General features: G+C 39.4%; 1 protein-coding gene across 12 annotated transcripts in view; it reads right to left on the bottom strand.

Annotated features, from left to right (window-relative positions):
- Nucleotides 1-21,647, bottom strand: part of chl1b (cell adhesion molecule L1-like b) — a 60,846-nt gene that overhangs the window by 18,869 nt on the left and 20,330 nt on the right. For 6 of the 12 annotated variants that reach the window (XM_058087777.1, XM_058087749.1, XM_058087795.1 and 3 more), the window contains exons 2-20: nt 13,423-13,608; nt 12,228-12,245; nt 10,697-10,805; nt 10,353-10,543; nt 9,454-9,576; nt 8,776-8,946; nt 8,580-8,609; nt 8,333-8,444; nt 7,591-7,772; nt 6,448-6,579; nt 5,387-5,527; nt 4,077-4,188; nt 2,592-2,758; nt 2,346-2,511; nt 2,107-2,231; nt 1,694-1,795; nt 1,241-1,438; nt 958-1,028; nt 152-374 (exon numbers count right to left, since the gene is read on the bottom strand). In XM_058087777.1, the coding sequence (XP_057943760.1) occupies nt 152-374; nt 958-1,028; nt 1,241-1,438; nt 1,694-1,795; nt 2,107-2,231; nt 2,346-2,511; nt 2,592-2,758; nt 4,077-4,188; nt 5,387-5,527; nt 6,448-6,579; nt 7,591-7,772; nt 8,333-8,444; nt 8,580-8,609; nt 8,776-8,946; nt 9,454-9,576; nt 10,353-10,543; nt 10,697-10,805; nt 12,228-12,245; nt 13,423-13,531 (2,482 nt within the window). In that variant the 5' untranslated portion in view covers nt 13,532-13,608. Of the gene's footprint in view, nt 1-151; nt 375-957; nt 1,029-1,240; nt 1,439-1,693; nt 1,796-2,106; nt 2,232-2,345; nt 2,512-2,591; nt 2,759-4,076; nt 4,189-5,386; nt 5,528-6,447; nt 6,580-7,590; nt 7,773-8,332; nt 8,445-8,579; nt 8,610-8,775; nt 8,947-9,453; nt 9,577-10,352; nt 10,544-10,696; nt 10,806-12,227; nt 12,246-13,422; nt 13,609-20,604; nt 20,769-21,647 lie in introns of those variants that run through there. The other 6 variants (XM_058087769.1, XM_058087848.1, XM_058087759.1 and 3 more) reach the window with 5 other exon arrangements.

Below are 21,647 nucleotides of genomic sequence, written 5' to 3' on the forward strand. Positions count from 1 at the left end.
CCAAGCGACCAGTTCTGGATACTAGAATATCATCAAATTGGATGTCTTTTTGAATGCTTTGTATTTGTATTTTGGTTCATTTAGCCATTGGCAGTGCTTTGACAACTTAATTACTATAGCTTTCAGCCAAATTAAAACAGTAAATACTTACAATCCTCGCCAGAGTAGCCAGTCACAATTTTTGGCTCTGGGCCCCATCCCTGGTTGTTCCTCGCTTGGATCTTGATTTCATAAGGCACAAAGGTGGGCGTGTTCTTCACCACAAACGAATGTCTCTTCACCGTGTGCTCTTTCCAGCCCTCCTCCAAGTCCTGCCGTCTGTAACTGACTTTGTACTCAAGACCGGGACCGTTGTGTTCGATTGGCAAAAGGGGCTAAAAAGGTACAACAGAGAGGTGGTTGTCAAACGTAACAAAAATGACGCTTGTCTTTCACTACACATTGTTCCATTTAGCCCTATCGAGTACGCTGGAACACTTCTATTTAATCTTGCCATCTTTTCAAACAATGGGCTGGCTGTCCTGCTCTAATAAGGCTTTTCGGTAATATATGTCCTTGCTAAAACATCACAGATCAAACTATTCTTTTCTCAAAAGACAGCCTGGAAGAAATCGAATGAAATATGATAATCCACAAAAGCAACTCATTAGCAGAGGGCGAGCTCATCAATCCAGGATTCAGAGGCCACCTTTCTATGATACTGGAATTAGACAATAAGCTAAGAAAAGATTTATCTCAGTGCTGTAAAACTGAATAATGTTAAATACGTGTTCCTTCACATGGTTCGGTCTTTAATGAAATTGTCATTCAAATTAAGATGTACGCCAGTTCATGGGTAATTCATTTATATTCCCTAAAAATGAACTAAAAGTTAAAAGAGAGTAGATGTGAATACCACCGCATAAAGTTGGTTCCTGCTATTGCTGCATAGTAATAACAAAAGCTGCCATTTCTTACCTGCCAGTTGATATCCATTTCATGCGGTAAATGACCTTCGATTTTGATATTTTCCGGGTTCTTGTCAGGGGCTGTGGAAAAGAGCGAGTATAGATTTTGTCAGAATTGTTAGTGAAAGGATTCTCTAGTAGAAAAGAACAGAGCACCAAAGAAAAAAAATCTCAACATGAGTGGAATTAATTAGATCACAGCTCACAGAGTTTTTAAAGTTCACAGAAGCACAAAGTTTGCTAACATTAGTCCTTATCCCAAAGTATAATAAACAACACATGTGGTGTTCTACCTGCCGGAGGGGTTTTGTATCTCTCCGTGGGCTCACTGGGAGCTCCCCTCCCAACACTGTTAACACCAACCACACGGAAGCGGTAGTTGACATGGCCGTGGAGTTTGAGGATGGCCGAAACGTGATTTCCGGGAACTCTGAGCAGCTCCTTCCAATTTCCGGGCTCCCACTGGTTCTCCTCGTACTGAATAATAAACTCTGTTGAAAGGTGGACAGACAATCAGTCGCTCACAGCAATGCTTCTTGCCAAAGAATTGCTTATCTAGCCACCAGCTGTGCAGAACGCTTCTCACATTCTGCTTTGGGCTTGTATATTCCACACAGACACCGATCATAATTCATGCTTGGATGGATCAATAATTAATACATATTGTCTAACACCATGATAAACATGGCACTCACACGGAATTATAATTAAACTTGTACATATCGCACAGACAAAGTCTTAGGTACCTGTGATGGAGCTGTTGTGATGGTCCCCTGGAGTCCATTTCAGTTTCACACTTTTGGTCTTGTGTTCAGACAGTACCAAATGCTCAGGTGCATCAGGGACGTCTGAAAACCATCACAGCAAAATAGGTTTGGAAAAACCACAGATGCATCAATCTCAGAAGAAAAAAAGGCCAGGGGAGCACATTTTCAATCAAATCATCCCCACATCCAGGGATGTGGAACAGCTTGCATCGCTGAGTAGGCTTAGGCGTGGCGATGTCCACACTGTTTGTTGTTGTTCAGGATTATTGTACAGCACAGCAATGCGCTATTAAACTTACTGTATGGTCTGATTTGGACTGCTGACATATTGATCGGTTCTTGTTCAGGGGTTTCTGGACTGGATCGCAAATATTATTTTTATGTTAGCTCACCTAACACCATGAGCAACACAGAGGCCGTGTCCTGGTCCACTGGAGTTCTCGCCACACAAGTGTACACACCCTGGTCCCAGTGGCTTACATTGATGATTTGAAGGATACCATCCTCCACAAAGTATCTGTTGACAGGAAGATAGAGACACAGTATTGATTGACAAAGCTAAGCAGTAAAATGACTTTCCAACTGGGAATAGGTCTGTAATGCAGTAAAAAAAAAATATCCAGTACCCTACCTTGAATTGTCAGTATAGTTGAAGCTGATGTCCATATTGTCTTTTTCCCATAGGAGCTCAAAGTCGTTGCTGAAGGACTTGTCGTATTCTGCCAGGCATGAGAGCTGGGCTGTAGTGCCTATTAAGATCCGCTGGTCTTCCGGGGCCACTCTTATTCTGGTGGGATCTTCAACATGCAGGACACTAGTTAGTCTCTTTCCAAGGACTCGCCGCCACTTCGGGCACTTAGCAGGCACAAAATTCTACCTTTCACGTAGAGTGTGGCTTCAATGGCCGATGACCCTTCTGTGTTTTTGGCGTAACATGTATACTGTCCTGTGTCCTCTTTTTCAGTGGCGTAAATCTCCAATGAGCCATTTTCGTGGATGGTGACCCTTGGCCCAACCACAGATTCCGATGACTCGTCTTTACTCCTGTCGAACATAGAACGAGCGAAAAATAATCATAACCGGCGTTTCCTCTCCAATTATACTGGGAGCAATGAGGTTAGTGTTTTTATGAGTAACACTTTACAATAAGGTACATACAATTACAGTAGTTAATGAGGAACAAACCTACCTAACCCCTACTCATTAGTTCCTCATTAGTTCCTCAGTAATGACTCTATTTCTGTAAAGTGAGACCTTGCGACATGTTGACCAACAGATACCATCCGCCATCCAATGCACTCAGTAAAACGCATTCAGATCGTAGGCTAAGCTGCACAATTAAGCCGAGAGACGGGAGACGAGATCTGCCGCAGCCTCGTCTTAGCTTTCAGCTCTGTATTTGATCAGGAAATGTGAACATTCAGTGATATTTGCTTGAAAATGATAAACATGATTGGACTCGTACAGAAAATACATTTGCAACACAGTTCAATGGACACATAGTAATATTTATTTTATGTTATTTGGCTATGCCACACCTGCCTCGTCTGACTGCACTTCACTGATGGGGGAGGGGGGGGGGCTATGTCACGCAAGTGATGTAATATGCAAAATGTGGGAAGACATGAAAAACATAAGGACAGACACCTAACATTTATTTCCCTCCAGACATATTTTATTAATGTTTAATCTACAGATGAACTGGTCAGCTGTGCTATTATCCACATCTTTGTCAGTTATTCATTCATTCATTTTCTACCGCTTATCCTCATGAGGGTCACGGGGGTGCTGGAGCCTATCCCAGTCTTGGTACACCCAAGACTGGTGGCCAGTCAATCACAGGGCACATATAGACAAGCAACCATTCACACTCACATTCATACCTATGGACAATTTGGAGTCGCCAATTAACCTAGCATGTTTTTGGAATGTGGGAGGAAACCGGAGTACCCGGAGAAAACCCACACACAGAGATGGCCGAGAGTGGGATTGAACTCGGGTCTCCTAGCTGTGAGGCTAACCACTCGACCACCGTGCAGCCTGTCAGTTATATTGAAAATAATAATAATGTATTAATAGAAGTAAGTATTATTACATTCGATAATATACATAGTTACATTTGACAATTACCAATATTATTTTGAATATTAATATTAGTCACCTAATATTAGTCATTTACACCTTACGATTGTATTGAGAGCACTAACAAATTATATTAAAACTAGTGCCTTAAATTAGCTCTGAATGAAATGGAGAGGGGCTGACTGAGAAACATTGGTGCTGTCCACATCCTCCTGCTAAGATCTACTGCTCCCTGCTGGTCAGAGGGGATAAAAAACACACAGCACACAGATTCACTTACCAAGTGACAGTAGATGGTGGGGAGCTGAAGACATCGCAGTGCATCATCACTCTCCTCCCCTCAACAGCAGAGTAATCCTCCCCTTCTTTTGTAAGAATCATTGGAGGGAGATCTGCAAAGGAGAAGATTTGAATAAGAAACCGTCTGAGCTGGCAGCGGGAACAACGCTCTACTCTGCAAACAAAAGAAGGTGTGGCCTTTAGCTGCAGCACAATGCAGCATCTGGTGTGCAGACTGGAGACTAGACTAGATTCAAATTGGGGAAATTACAATTGTCTTTTCCGTGTCTTAATTAGGTATACTTGTGGAAAGCAAATCAAAGGAGGATACAGTGAAAGAATGTTTTAGCCAAGTCTCCCACTGAGGTGGTTTGTCTAATTATTTAACATCCATAATTGTATTCACTCCCATGCCAATCAGAAGAAAGTGTACGCATTGTGCACATATATTTTTCTAATCTGCACTTGTTAAGCAACATGTTTATTTTATGGTAGTGCACTAATATGGAAAGAGGAAATTAGCATTCAATCGGCAAAGGAACAGAAGTTGTTCCTTTGGGAGGAGTGTGGCTCCTTTCAGCTTCATGGGCGTGTGTCAGCATCAGCACCGATTCCCTACCCTGGTAGATCATGTCATCAGACATCTACGTCTCACTGCCATGCCTGGCACTAAATATCATATTTTATTATGAGAAATCTTGCAGACTACATTTCTGTGACCAATTAAAAAACACATTAATTAAAACAAATGTTTTAGAAGAAGCTGAAAAGCAGAAACGTCTACACAGATGAGCATCTGACAAAAAGCACATCGGCAAAATCCCCATCAAGCTAAATTGAGAACCAGCAGAAGCAAGAGTGCTTGTTGTCAAAGTTATCATCAGATCATATTACCATGACAACAAGGAAAATGGAGGATACAACCCGCAAAGAAAGAACCATGCAGTTGGAGGGATCATATTCAATAACATTTGACATTTGATATCATCATTGCAAGGACCTGCTCAACAAAGTGCTGGAATTAGGAACCTGTGTACATTCATTAGGAACATTCAATGACACACCATGAAAAAAGACGTGGAAGTTTTGTTTTTAAAAGAAATATATAACAATTTTTTTAAAGAACTCCTTATTGTATGGAAGACTAATGCAAATAGAGAATTTGTGAAGTGAATACAAGAAGTGAATATATGCATTAGTGTTAATGTGATAAGGAGAGGGGCATCTCTGCATTGTGAATGGTAAAATCAAGCATTCAATGTAAACAGTATGCATGTTCCAAATAAATGAAACAAATCACATGAGACTTACTCATAATCATGATGTTTGCATTGGCCAGGAGGGTGCCATGTCTGTTGGATGCTTGACACTGATAGACTGCGCTGTCAGACGCTTTGGCATTGTGCAAGATGATGGTGTCATCAAAAACCTTCCTGTTAGTTGCAGGGACTTCTGTAAATAAAGTCAAGATCAACTCAACACAAACTCAGTGCTAGGGAAACAAATTTCACTTTTAAACGGATAATGTGGTTGGTTGATGGTGAACCCGAAGTACACCACTTGGAGTTGAGTCACAATTTTGATGACTTTGGACTTGACTCGACAATATCATCAAAGACTTGGAACTAGACTTGGACTTCGACATCAATGAGTTGTGCACAATGTGGCCCCATTCAAATGATTCCGTTATTGTTATTATGTCATTTACAGCAACAACTAATGTATCTATTACCAGCCAATCGGATTGAAGAACAAACAATGAGGATGTAGATCACATTTCTGTGCACTGACTAAATCCTAAATGCTATGTCAGCACTTTTTTGCGCCTATGTTTTGTCACATTATGTAAGGACTCAAAAATGTCAAGCTTATGACTTCAGACTTGATTAGACATGTCATGTTTTGACTTGACTTGGATGTCTTTACATGAGACTTGACTTGAGATTAAAGACCTAAGACTTGCAAAACGCCACCTCTGAAATTCTGAAAGTCTTCCTGTTTGTGTGTTCAGACAACAAAACACATGTTCCTTTCTCCTAATTGAAACCGGCAGGTCTCTTTTCCATGTCATCTCGCTTAAAACCAACAATTCCCACCACGAGTACCAGGACAATGCAATATTCCGCCTGCTTTGTCTAAGACACCGTTTTGTATCCCAGAAGAGAGATTCCAATTTCAGGATTTCAGACTTTGTGACAGCTCAGGACGAAGCTATTATTTCAAAGTCTATTCCCATCATCCTCTGAGTATTTCTTCCTTTGCTTCATCATCCATTAAGTTGCCGCAAAGTGCGAGCAAAGCAACAAGAAAAAGTTGCTGATCATTTGTAAATTCGGATAGATTAAGTCAAACATAAGACATGCGGGACTAACCACGCAGAGGCAGACCGTTCACTCTCCAAGTTATAGTCGGCTGGGGAGACCCAGTAGCTGAGCACTTGATAAGCACATCTGAGCCAATCATACTGAGCTGATTCTCAGGCTCAGACACCCACTCCGGAGGCTCTGGAAGACACAATCACAACATTAAACACTTACAAAGAGAGAGGAGTGAGGAATTTAAGTGATCGTACAAAAGCTGCATTGGAGTAAAAGCTTTATTTGGAAAATTTGACATAATGCAGTGATGCATTTTCTCTTTTAACAGCCATCTTTGCATGTATAAATGATCTGAACATTATAATAATGTATGGAGAATACTGAATTATAATTAAGTTAGAACATTGAAAATGGGTGTTCCAAATAGAATCCATACTTAAAACAATTCTACGGTAACACAATCTTCTGTCTCATATTTGTTGACAATGTACGTGAATATGAATATGAATAAGGTCAATCGGGAACTATAAAGCCTTGGCAATAATTCATTATTGAAAAAGCTAGCCATGCATTGTGGAGTAGTTGTGCTACCTAGTGGGGAAGTTGGTGAATTGCAGTTGGATATACCATGTTTGGTCTATGTTGATGAATCTAGTACACTTAATTTTTTATGTGATTTTATTATTTTCATTATATATGTTCTTATTTTCAATGTTTTTATTACAAATATATAATTAATTACAATTGTAAACACACACAATGTGAACAGTTAAGCTGTCACCTGTGTTCTGCACATAAACATCTCTAGCATTGAACTTACTATATAAGTATAAATATGATATTGTGGTGGAATACAATAATAATAATAATGACATAAATCCATGCATAGCACATGGTTTATGTACCATGTATAACAAGAGTGTGAATATTAAACACACAAAATGATTGTGTTGATGCATCACTCGTCAATTGTGTACCACTTTAACAGTCTTAAACAGGTTTTCTATGATGTAATTACAAAAATATTCAATTCATAAATGATGAACCCTACTTTGTGGAAATTCACTCATTACGGTCAGGTCTGGAAGCAATTAACTGTGATGAAGGAATGACTGAATGAATGAAAACCTGGTGAAGACTCATAACCAGCATTGATTACATCAGATACGACCATGTTTTACTGCGTATTTTAATTACCTTCAACGGTTACCGTGAAGTAATGGACCACTTCTCCAAGGCTGTTCTTAGCCTTGCACATGTACTTGCCACTATCTTCTTGGTCAACACTTGTTACAATCAGGAGTTTTCCGTGATTTTCCAGTTTGGCTTTACTAGGAAGCGTGTGACCCATTTTGACCCACTCGACCTGTGGGGTTGGACTTGAAAACAAATGACAAAAATAGACAGTTTTATGTATTGAGATGGCTTTCTGTAATAATATCCAATTATTTATATTAAAATGATTTTATATATTAGAATATTTGTTAAAATAAATAAATGAAATAGAAACAAATACTACCACTCTTGGACGACACAGAGATATACTGCCATCTAGTGGAGTTTTTCAAGAATTGCCTAAATTAGAGTACATAGTGGGTGTCTATTGCCAAACTGCTTGGATCAACTAAAATTGCATTTTGGCAAGTACAATTTCCTTTTGCAGTGAAACGCCATGTAGACGGACACACTCTTAAGGGTATTTGAGCAATTTTTATCAGAACAAACCTCCACGGAATGGACTACAATTGCCATAGAACTGACATACCACTATCTTCTTAAGTGCTATTATGCTAGCTTAGCATTTGCTATTATCGGTATAAACTTACATAATGATGTCAACTCACTATGGAACAGCACTTTTGGTATTTAGTGCTACCTTACGAGGTGCTATCATTGTAACAGTCAACATGTTAGAATCGATACAAGCCGTAACACTCACAATCCCTCAGGAATGCACTCGAGTTTCAAGTCTTCTCCTTTGACCAGCTGTTTCTGTGATCTACCACCAGAGGGCGTCATAAGCAGGGGTTTTCTCTGCAGGATGGCATTGGCTGGTGAAAGGAAGCAGATTGTGACTTTATTACATAGAAAGTATATGGCTTCCTGTTCCCTTTCACATGGAGACCCTCTGCATATCTATTTATGCATGCAACACAACCCAAGTGCAAAATGCTCTGAAAACTCACCAATTTCAGGACTCATGCCATGACTTTTTTCTGAAATGCAGGAGGATGGAATGAAAGAAAATAATAACAACATTGTACAAGGACAACCATCACTGACTTCACAAATGAGCAAGGAGATGTGCATGAATGACATGCTATGATAACTGTACGACTGTATAGGTGTGGCTACATCCAAATCCATCATGCAGAAGCATACTTGGCCTGACGATGACAGACATGGCTGTCTTCTGAACGATGGTTCGTATTCTTGGGAAGGCGGCAAAGCAGCAGTAGTCTCTCCTGCTGTCCTTCTCCACGGCGTGAGAAAAGTAGAGGTCTCCATTCAAGCCTGTAGACACCCGCTCATCCTGTTCTATATGTTGGAGGTCTGAACACAGAGAATGTAGAAAAATATCAAGCAATAGTATTAATTATTTGTTAATTTTAATCATACGTGTGAAACATAAAGTGAAAGTGAAAATGTCTTCCAAATTGAAATAGGATTCCATACATGACTGTCTAACATATTTCATTAAAATATCATTATTATTATTCATCCAATAATAAAACCTTTGAGGAACTAAAGACCATTAGATGCAACAATGTAACCAATGTAAAAATAATATCACCAAATATGGAGGGAATTTGTGTTAAATGTTAATGTGTATAAATTATTTTAATGACTTAACCTTTTGTTAAATGTAACACATTATTCCTATTACTTGGTGAGGAGGACACAATTGATGAATGGCAATGAATTGACTTCCACTTCCTGTTATTCCACCTCCAGGGTGGAGCCAATTCGGCTCCAATTCTTCAAATGAATTGAAGAGAAATTCTAAATTTGGAATTTTGCACAAGTCGACACACTGACAGTACAAGAGTCATCACTTACTGATAGTCATCCAATAGATCTGAAGAGGGGGTATTCCTTTGGGCGGGTCACAATTTAAGGTGAAAGGCTGACCTTCCTCCACCACAACGGGATCAAGAGTTTCTTTGGGAAACTTTGGGACATCTACAAAGACAAGGAAAAACAGTGAGGGAAATTGCTCTCTGGTTCTACCATATCTTACTTATTGTGTGGAAATATGGGATGATAACTATAAAAGCAATCTTCACTCGCTAAATGTACTGCATGAACCAGTCATGATGTGCTATATATATCACTATATTGACACTTACTATGGTACCCATTATGTCATTGGATGCTCATATCACCTCGTACTTCGGTACGTGACAAAAAAAAAACTTAAATTATATTAGGAAAGCAGGAAGTGAACAAATGTAACAGTTACTGATTGTAAAAGTACCAGATGGAGGGGTAGGATTTAATAAGCTTTGCTTCTTCCTACTCCTTTTGGACATGTGGAACTGTGAACTGATTATGGGATGCACTCAATTGTAATCTGATGCATGTTTAAATGAAATTAAACCATTACCATTACCATTACCACGTGGACGAAGGAACAAACTTGGAGTTTTTCTATGATATCATATATCCATAACCTGCTATAGAAAATGTGTAGCGATACTGTGAGTGGTTTTCTACTCTGAGGTCAACCTTGGAGTGGATTGTGTACTTAGAATGTGTGGGAGCTAAAATACAAATGCGGCAAATAGAGTGGAAGGCTAAATGCTCCATCCAGCATATTTACACAGTACTCGTCACCCCCAACCGAGTCACAGCGGGGAGGGCCAGCTGTTATTGTTACACAGGACTGGACTTGAATCACTTAACTTTGAAGGAGGTGTCAGAGAGCAGCAACACAGGCAGGTGTGCATATTACTCACATGGGACGATGAATTCAATCTCCTTGGATATGGCGGTCCCCAGTTTGTTTGAGGCGTAACAGCGATATGTTCCTTGGTACTCTGTAAGGTTCCCATTATTGGGTATCACAAAGGTCCCAGATGTGTCTTCTTTTATCAGGCGGGGGTCTAAAAAAGGGTCGAATTCCTGGCCATTTCTCATCCATCTGAACCTACACAATGAAACTCAGGAGTGAGAGTGCAGTGTGTGTTTCCCAAATCCCGAGAAATTGTTGGCAAAGCGTTATTGTTGAAGTTTGGCTGCTAACAAGCTTTTCTTCCTTTTCTACCCGTCAAGCTGAAGTTATGCAAAGCTCGCTACTCACTCTGGCTCGGGATTCCCTTTGGCCTCACACGTCATGGGGAAACTCTCATCAAACGGGAAGGCGATGAGGGAGCTTGGTGATTGGGACGTGATGGTGGGCAGCTGCTCAACTGGGCCATGAATCAAAAAGCATCAACATGTGAGTGACTGAAAAGGCTCTATGCGGACATTCACAAGCTCGGCAATATCATTAACAGAGCGAGTCGCTTTGTGATAAATGTTGAGTAGTCCCAGTCGTAGGGTGTGAGAAAGATCATTTCTTCGCCATTCATATTTCTTTATTCATTGTGGGTTGACCCATTCAATAATAATCCTCACTGTGGACTTGTACGAGTCAGTCCGACAGCCAAGTATTTGATGAAAATGCAACACAAACTACAGTGGATCCTCTAATATTTACAATTCAGCATTCACGTCCTGGAATATTCAGTTTTTTGTTAAATAATAATGAAAACATTAATTTGTTGGAAAACACCTTCCAGACCTGCCAATGTCGCATGCATTTTTCATACACAACATTTATCTAGAACAGAGGTGGGCAAACATTTTGACTCGCGGGCAGCATTGATTTAACATAATTGAAGGGGGGGGGCGACTATATATTTCACACGTAACAGTCCACCTGGTATTATTGTATCTGTAAAAGTGTCATGCAATCTGCTATTATTATTTATTATTTTACATTTAAATATTTTATATTTAAATATTTTTACATTATTATTATTATTATTATTATTATTATTATTATTATTATTATTATTGATAATAATAATAAATATCTATATAATAATAATAATAATAATAATAATAATAATTATTATTATTATTATTAATAATAATAATATAATAATAATAATAATAATTATTATTATTATTATTATTATTGATAATAATAATAATAATAATATAAAAATATTTTAATATAAAATATTTAAATATAAAATAATAAATATAAATATTATTAAATATTATTATTATAAATATTTTTATATTATTATTATTATTAATAATAATAATATTTTTTATATTATTATTAATGTAGAACTTGCTACCACATCTGTTCCGAGGAGCATTAAAAGATCTGAATTTTTCTGTACACACTGACATGAAAAAATCAGCTAGATATGAGCAAAAAAATCGTAATTGCCCTACAGTATGAACATAGCCTTAGAGGATGATCCTGAGATCACCATACTAGATAATGACATGATACAATAAATCTAAATATCTATATTTTGTGCCACCCTACTCTAGTATTAGTTAATATGATACAATAAACTGAGCACTGTAATACATATTGATAGATAAACGCCGCACATCACAGTGTCAGGAGTATGTTTTTAAAAGGGACCAAAATGTCCAACAAAGAATGGAATGAGCATACTGTATGAGTAATACAGTAATACAGTAATACAGTAATACAGTAATACAGTAATACAGTAATACAGTAGATGATTTTAAAGCCAGTGCAATGAACGCATGGAAGACGAATGTCAATAACACAAAGCAACAGTTTGTAGGAATAAACTTACTGTTTACATGACCTAAAACTAGAAAATCCGTGGCAGCAGTGGAAAGACAATCAGAAAATAAACAAAACAAAAACAGTCAGTCGTCTGAGATTTATTCATTTTTGTCGCACGCTGCTCCCCCTTAAGACTGAACTCCAAAAATGTTTATGGAGTTCTGTTTGAACTGTTTTTTTTATCGAACCCTAAGAGACGATCTTGAATAATTTAAAGGAAGAGGTTTGATATGTGTTTCCAAGGAAACTCTGATGCACGCCTCCAACAACAATACAAGAAACCTGATTCAAGCGAGATAATAGCTGAAAATGTATTCCATTCACACCGTGCTTGATGATGCAAGTGGACTCACTCGCCTGATTTATTCTACTCTAAATTATTCAACTGATTTGGTTTTCCCATTGAAAGCTTTTTTCCCCTTTTTGTTTGTTTGTATATGTGGGGAAGCAGAAAGAAGTTTGGGAAATACAGTATGTATGTCTTGTACAGTCGAGGGTGTGGTTAGCGATTCTACATCACATATGCAAGGTTAGGATGCAAGTTTGAATCTTGGTTGTGGTCTTCCTGTGTAGTTTGGCTTGTTAGATGCCCTTATTGTTTTCCAGTAGTGGGTTATCTACTATTTGAAATGCAACAACCCCATTACAATTAACATTAACTTTACCATTACCCACAGTGAAACGCAGCTTATTGTTATGCAGTGATATCTAAAACAACTGTCTGGATGTTGTTTCAGTCACCATTGCTCACAACTACCACTACTACACACGGTACATGGTACATCTTGTATTTGTAGCACATTTTACATATTTGGAAAATGAATAAAACAGCAAAAATGGGGGCAAAAGTGCAAAGTCTATAGTAATAATATGCATTTTCACCTACAGTATATCACACATAATTATAACTTCTTAGCATATCTACATGTGTTGGTTTACCAAATATAAAAGTGGCCCTTGCAACTTTTCATTTTTCAGTGTGTGGCCCTCCACCAAATAGTTTGGACACCCCCTTTTTGACTGTAGGAGGAGAAAACCCACACAATAATAGGCGGGACATGTAAACTTCACAGAGAGAATTCCGTGCCAAAATTTAGCATTTCCATTCTTATTTAATATTTTAACATTTTGGGTTTATCGTGAAAATGCTCACTGATTTCAGTCAAGTGTAAAAAAAACATTTAGATGAAAATAGCACTAACCTTCCAGTGGAATATCAATGGGTGTAGTCATATGCAAGGCACAGAAAAAGGTGACTGGAGCGAGAATGCAGATGATCCCCCTGCTCTTCCTTAATGTCATGATTTTCATCGATATTTGACGTCAAGAAACGAGTGCTCTCCAATGTCTCCTCAGTTCATATCTCCGGTGCACTGAAGACGTGATACCTGTGAATGCAAAAGAGATGGAGAAGTCTCCATGAATCCACCCACGCGCTGGCAGAGGCGAAGGCAAACCCCAGACACAACAAACCCCATGAGACTGCCAGCCCGGCTGCTCTCTGGTGTCAGCCAGGCATAAGCAGGAACACAGAATGTTTTCATTTGCATCAAACATGGGATTGTTTATAATTAAAATTTTGCTGCGACAAAGAAATATTCACATGAAAGACTCCCACCCACACACATCCTGTCAAAAGTACTTCAATATTATTTGCATTCAGTACATTTTCCAGGACAATGGAAATAAATTAATGAAAGCGCCGAAATTATATTCAATAGTACATTTATTTTCATTTATTTATTTTCTGACACACAGTAACACATGCATTGTTGCAGCACATATTCCTGCCTGAGGGATGTGATGCATAGCTAAATGGCTGACAGTTAACAGTCAAATAGAGTCCTGCCGGCACTGACATACCGACTGACTCTAGAACACAAACCAGAGAATCATTTTCTCGCTATCAACAGAGTGTGAACCATAATAAGCACACGAGCGGTCAAGGGTGGAAACAGTAAAGTATGGTAGCTTTAGTACCCTGTGAGCCCTCACGGGTGTACGCTCGCTTGTTTGCCTCATGTGGGCTGCGACCCAGGTCACTGCATCATTCTTGAGTAATTGGTTTCACGCTGAAAATATGGCAACACTTAAATGGATACCTACAAAATCATAGCCCAAGTATGGTTGTCTGGCATCGATTTTGGCAATATTAATGTTTTAACTTGCATATAACATAGAACATAGAAACAACAATACCTCACCTTGCTTTCCTAACTTAATTAGCTGAATCAGCTGGAAAAGAATGGTAATGGTAATGTTTTTTTTTTCATTTGAACATGCATCAGATTACAATTGAGTGCATCCCATAATCACTTCCCAGTTCCACATGTCCAAAAGGAGTAGGAAGAAGCAAAGCTTATTAAATTCTACCCCTCCATCTGGTACTTTTACAATCAGTAACTGTTACATTTGTTCACTTCCTGCTTTCATAATACAGTTTAAGGTTTTTTTTTTTTTTTTTTTAAATAATGCACCTCGTACCGAAGTAGGAGGTGATATGAGCATCCAATGCCATAATGTGTACCATAGTAAGTGTCAATATAGTGATATATATAGCACATCATGACTGGTTCAAGACTCTTTCAACTGCTTGTATTGTTTCTTGAATTGTCTCATCGTTGTGCATTGTTTGAGTTCCTTACTCAATCCATTCCATTGTTTGATTCCGCATACTGAAATGCTATGGCTTTTTAACGTAGTCTATAGATGAACTATATCAGCAAGTTTAAGTATTTGTGATTTTAGAAATAAGGAGTTAGTATGTTCTCTGTAGGCGGCATTATGAATTATCCTTACTGACCTTTTTTAAGAATGCTTTAAAGATATCCACCCAAACTCACCAGAACGTGATCAGACGTTTACAACAAAGTACCACAACTTAAAGAAGAAAAGTTTGCATGTACTTCATATACAAAATGCCTCACCAGCCATGCCACTAAAGAATATGCATTTTGGGTCATAGCTGGATACACCGGGGTCAAAATGCTCCTCAAGATTTAATGAATTACTGACAAAAGAGCTAATTTAATTAATTCTATACAAACTTGTTTTCAAATGAAAATGCACCCTGAACCTTACACCCATGCGTCAAGTTAATGGTATTAACCAGGGGCCTTGTGGCTCAATACCAGCATTTGGAAGCAGCTTGTGACCTCGGCACCACCTACATATATCAACAATGGGGTTCACGACTCTTGGTTAGCATTACATACTGCACACTCAATCACAATTCCTGTGCCATCGACTTTATCCACAATTGAAGATTGACTTCTCCTGATAAAAGTGACCCTGGAATACATTTCTAAAGCTTTCTTCTTTCTCAGATGTTTGATTTATGTTGTTAAACACTGATTCAAATTCAAAGGTCGAGGCTCGCTTGAATTGACTTGTGCTTTGTTTATGGGTTTGACCTGGTCTTGGGAGGAGGGCTGGGAGGGGTAACAATCCCCAAAAGGCTGTTTGCCGAATGTCTGGATTTGCTATCCGAAGGCCTTTCCCACCTAACACCACACGGATTACATTTTGTTCAAACTGTGCTTGATCATTTGCCTTCTGATTTAATTTGCTCTCCCCCGTGAAACATTTATTTCGAACTAACACTGCCATCTGGCAGTGGGAGGTCTTGACTGCTGCGAGTGATGATGTCTACATTGAAAAAATGTCTATGTTGTCTCTTGGACCTATATGATGCACACAAGGGGCCCCCTAAAGCTCGCTTGATTTAAAGACCCCAGGCTCGTCTTAATCCCCGCCCCTTTCAACAGTGATCAGACCAGCCGGAGATAGATGAATCTGGCAGGAGGTTAAAAGCTGCTCACTGTGGGAAGGCCAACATGAACCCTAACCTTGCTTAGCCAAGACTTAGAGGGGACAGACGCTCTGCAGTGCAGGGGGCAAGGAGAGACAAACAAAGTGGTCGGAGGCGACGGAAATCAGTTTCACTACCGTATTGACTACCATAAGGCGCAATGTATTATAAGGTGCATGCTAAAACATACAGTCCACAAAAATTTTTTAAAAAGCAACAAAAGCAAAACATTTAGCTAAGTTAAAGAAGGAATCCTCTCAAAGTCCTCATCTTCTGTATCTGAACTGAACAGCTGGGAACTTTCGCCATCAAACATGCTGGGTTCCCTCTCACCATGGTCGGAGTCAGCCTGGTTGTCAGGTAGCTGTTCAGCAATGATGCCGGCTTTTGGACAACACTTAAAGCAGACTCCAAATTGTATGAATATGAGTTTGAACGGTTGTTTGTCTGTATGTGCCCTGCGATTGGCTGGCAACCAGTCCACGGTGTACCCCGCCTCTTGCCCAAAGACAGCTGGGATAGACTCCAGCATACTCGCTACTCTAGTGAGGCATAGAAAATGGATGGATGGATGTCCAATATTGACTTTTTTTGCCAATATCCGACGTCCCGATATTGTCCAACTCTCAATTTGTGATTCCGATATCAACCGATACCGATTTGTTGACTTTCTGAAACAGATTAATTGGATTTACATTATTTCTAATGGGGAAAAAACATCTGTTTTGGTTAGAGTCGATTCTTCCTGAACAAAGTAATGGCGCTAACCAAGGTCCCACTATATTTCAGTATCATCCCTTCTTTAGTTAAAAAAAACAACCCTAAAATAATGTAATGATAAGTTATATGGTGACAATGGTAATGTTTCATGGAGACAAATAATCAGCAGACAAGCAGATTTGTCCATGCACAGTGACTGTATAAAATACACATTAATAAAAAAAAAGCATAGTGGAAAGTTTTTGGGTTATTTTTGCTACAAATCTCTGATCTCGATGATACATTCAATAACTTTGCTGGAGGAAAAAATATGGCAAACCTCTTCTATTTTCTTGGCAAGCGCGATCGTCATATTCCAACCATCTGCTATGGCCTTGGCCCTTTATTTTGACATTCAAACACATAAAAAAAAAAATTCACAATTCAAAGTATTATACCCGCATCAAAGGGCAAACAACACAGACATGTTGATTCCAAGGGTATTCCACACACTTGTGGATGTGTTTTAGAGCCGGGTGGGGTCCAAAAGTAACTGCAAAGTTCACTACAGTCGGCAAGCTGGCACCATCTGCTGCTTTCTCACACAAAGGCAACAGACATGTAAGTGAGGGGGGGGGGGGATACTGTAGTTTACTGTGCAAGCCTGTAATAGGATTAAGCGGCTCGTCGTCTTGTCAGCCTGGATTAAAATATTGTCTCTGCTAAAGACCTGTGATGGAGAGCCACACTCTTCCATGACGATGTTTCCACACTCATTTCCATTTGATCATTAAAGAGTAATGACGATAATAGCAATAAAAAGCTTAACAAAGTGTTGAGGCTTTAATCTTTTTTTTTTTCCCTCGTTTGAAAGTCTTCACATTCTATAAAAAACAAAGCATTTCTTTTTTTTCCACATTTCCCCACAAATTAGTATTCCTGAAAGCTTTGGCGGTAATAAGCAGAATCACTTTGCTGCTACGAGTTTGGTCATGCAAGTCATCTATTATTAAAAAGATTATCGGTAGGACAAAGTCAAAACAAGGCACTAAATGAGATTGGAAAGTGGTAACAATATTAGATAATTTGCTTCTGTAATTGCTCAATTTTGCTGCACTTCAACAGCGTGACAGTTCAATTATGCCCCCATTAATATTTCAGGAGTGTGTAGCGTAAGCGGGCGGAGGGAACGTAGAAAGATGAAAGAGGAAATGATGAAGCGGAGAGGAGAGGACAGGAATGAGGCTCCATTGGAGTCAGACATGGATCCTGAAGTGATGGAATGGGCTGAAACCGATCGCCATGACTCAATATCAACCCTCTGAGACAAAGTGTATATTTCATCTTTCATGTTGTGCAAACAAGTAAAATATCATTTTTCTGAGCTAGGCATGTCCCGATCAGAATTTCTGGATTTCCTCGCATTACTGTTAATCAATATTGTAGTGTGGCAGACCGTGGTGGGGATCTATACATTCTAAAAGACGGCAAGACCCACAGTCCACAATAGTGAAACATTCTATCAATCAATGCATGACTTCCTACAGATGACCTTGGGCTAAAGGTACACAACATTTTAGGAATATTGCAGAATGCTTTAACATCATAGTGCAAGGTCATTTTTATTAGATTTTTTTTTTTACCTAGGAAAAGACCCACAAGTCGCTGAAAATGGGTCGCAACCCACCAGTTGAGAATCACTGTTCTACCTGATAGCGGTGTGACCATCAGAGAGAACACTGACTGACATTCATTCATTCATTCATTTTCTACCGCTTTTCCTCACGAGGGTCGCGGGGGGTGCTGGAGCCTATCCCAGCTGTCTTCGGGCGAGAGGCGGGGTACACCCTGAACTGGTCGGCAGCCAATCACAGGGCACATATAGACAAACAACCATTCACACTCACATTCATACCTATGGACAATTTGGAGTCGCCAATTAACCTAGCATGTTTTTGGAATGTGGGAGGAAACCGGAGTACCCGGAGAAAACCCACACATGCACGGGGAGAACATGCAAACTCCACACAGAGATGGCCGAGGGTGGAATTGAACCCTGGTCTCCTAGCTGTGAGGTCTGCGCGCTAACCACTAGACCGCCGTGCCGCCCACTGACTGACATGTTAAAGGGAATTTTAAAAATGGAGTGGGGTGTCATTTACCTGCAGAGCATGCTGGGTTACCTTGTAGTACTTACTCCACTTCCCCACTTGCTAAGATACGGTACGATATCTGAGTTGAAAGATTTTCCCAAATTGCGTCCCCACTTGTCGTTAAGATGTGTTTCCATTTTGAAGCATTATTGGTCACTGGAGTTTGAGTTTGTGTTTTCATCGTTTGCAGTCTGTAACCGTGCTTTTGCATCATGTTGCGTTTTCTCAGCCATTGTGTGCAAAACAAAATTGAGGCTGTCCTCACTTTGAACTTGCTAATACGTTTAAGCTAAGAAAAAGTGTGCTGCTGCACCTGCATCCCATTTTAAAGCATTTTCCTCATATTGCCCCTGATCTGTTGTCTTTGAAGCCCCGCAGGATAGCCCCGCACCAGGGACAGTAATCACATTAGTGGGATCCTTGCCCAGCAGACAGCGGATAGATTAATTCACAAGTTGGACTGCGATACGGGGATGATATTTAGTGAGAGCAAGCACAGCGTTCGCATCTCTGCATCCGCTCATTCACTTGTCCTGACTGATGCTGGCAAGTTGTATCATGATGTATCAATTCCACAGCAGGACGTTATTGATGAGAACCAGGAGCAATGTATTTCTGTCAGCAATACTAGATTTTCTGATTTCAACCACAACTGAAAAGGATGTAAATCCTTGGTTGTGTTGAAACGCTTGCACTGCCTGTAAAATGAGATGTTTGTGGCTCGTCTTTGAATTTCCTGCCATCTTCTAGAGCAGCATCTGGACAATTTTACAGAGGATATGCTGCATGTCACAGCTGATGGATGTGTGGCTCAGTTCTTGTCACTTCATCGGGTCGAGCTGAGGTTTTGTTGAGAGAAACCCAGTGGAATGATTATACACCAAACAGTCATGATTTAGATTGTAGAGTCAAGTGTTTATACTGGACACTAAACGTGAATATAAATATTGCAAAACCTACTTGAAAAGTTGCTGAAAATCGCTTTCTGGTAAAATAATCTGTATCATCTGTATCAAACATTTGTGTTACAAATAGCATGGCATGCTATGTAAGCATGTGATGTTTATTAAATCGGGTTCTGATTAACTGGTGAAAATAAATATTATTTTCGTGGAAGATGGTCAACAAATGACTGGAACAGAGGATACCATTGAAAGGTCAGACATAAATTAGCTACAACATCTAGCATTGAGCAGGCGTTGGTATTCTGTGAAAAAGATTGTACTCTCATTCCATGTGGAAGTGGTAATATTTTGGCTTCTTTGTAGTTGAACCACTTTCTTAAAATTAGAATAACTACGTTGGAAAGGCTAACTACAGTAATTAGCTCAGTAGTTTTCTATGATAGCCACAGCCATTTCCTGTTTCCTGAACCTCATATTTAGAAATTAACGGCTTTTGTATGCTCAACCAATCTGATCCATTCAGTTCAAAACACGACCAGTAAGTTGAAACAGACAAAAATAAAACTGAAACTGAAAACCTGTGATACTTAAAAAAATATATATATGAAAAATGTGTCTTAATACAAAAAATATTGTTTAATATCTGAATTTCATTTGTTTCAATTAAGTATTGTACAATGCCAGTAATTACTTCAGCGTCAATGCAACTTTTTTTCAATACTAAAACTTCATGTTAGCATTCTGGCTGCATTCAAAGAAAAAACACATAGACAAACATAAAAACAGCGACAGAAATGTGGCAAAAATGGCACTTACAACATTCGATATCATTCTTTTTTGTGGTCTGCATAAGGATAGCGTATAATCCTTTGAAAGGCAATAACATCCAGTGTAAATAGCAAGTATGAGTAGAAAAATGGACAGTCCTGTGTTGCGTCGTACGGGCTGGACAAGAAGGAATATAAGCTCCGTGGTCACATATGTTGCTCAAAGCCCCTCGCCTGGTAAAGACGCTCATTAAGCCTCTGGCAATCAATCCCCCAAAGCCCCGAGCAAAGGCTATTCACAGGGTGGCCACAAAGGAGTGGTGGAATGCAATCTCCATCTACCCCTTTTCTCTGTGTCACACAACATGCAGCCGTACCTGAATACCTGCATCAATAAACAGCATTTTATAAAGGTGAATTCATTAAAATCGAAGTCTAGAAGGTGAGTGCTGCTATCACCTGCTGTGTATAAATCTGCTTGAGATTATTTCCAAATGCAGTAGACTTCAATCAGCTATTGACCATGCAATAATGGTTTACAATCCTTTGTGTTTGTTTGTTACTGAAACACACAACTTCCATGTGTCGTACACTAAAAGGAATTTCAAAAAGGGAGGGTTGGGAAATAATTTACCAATGGGGCGGTTTCGATTTTTCAATTCAAAGGACCGGATTGTTTCATTCTGATGACCAGGGAACTTGACTCCATGGCTATGACAGCTGAAAGCTTGGCGAACAGGGTGCTGAGACTGTTGATAGGAACAAGAAAAAGCGGCGCCTCTCTCCCATGGCACAAGGAGGAGGGGGGAGGGGTACCCTCAGTCTGGATGATGTATGAGGTCGGAACTGGTCTAAGACTCGGGTTTGACCAAGAAGAAAGGCAGAAATGAGAAGTAGGGGGCTGGTCATGCTTGAATTATATTGATGTGGGTCATAACCATTGTGGAAAACCAACCACGGCTTGGTTGAGCAGGTGCAAATAAGACTGTTATTTCCCTGGGACACATTAATAAGGATAGTTTGTATTATGTATGTATCTTTGTGGCACCAAATTAATTATATATAACAGTTGGTCCTTGGATTACAAACAAA

The sequence above is a fragment of the Doryrhamphus excisus genome, chromosome 1 (genome assembly GCF_030265055.1).
Source record: "Doryrhamphus excisus isolate RoL2022-K1 chromosome 1, RoL_Dexc_1.0, whole genome shotgun sequence".
Classification (NCBI taxonomy): domain Eukaryota; kingdom Metazoa; phylum Chordata; class Actinopteri; order Syngnathiformes; family Syngnathidae; genus Doryrhamphus; species Doryrhamphus excisus.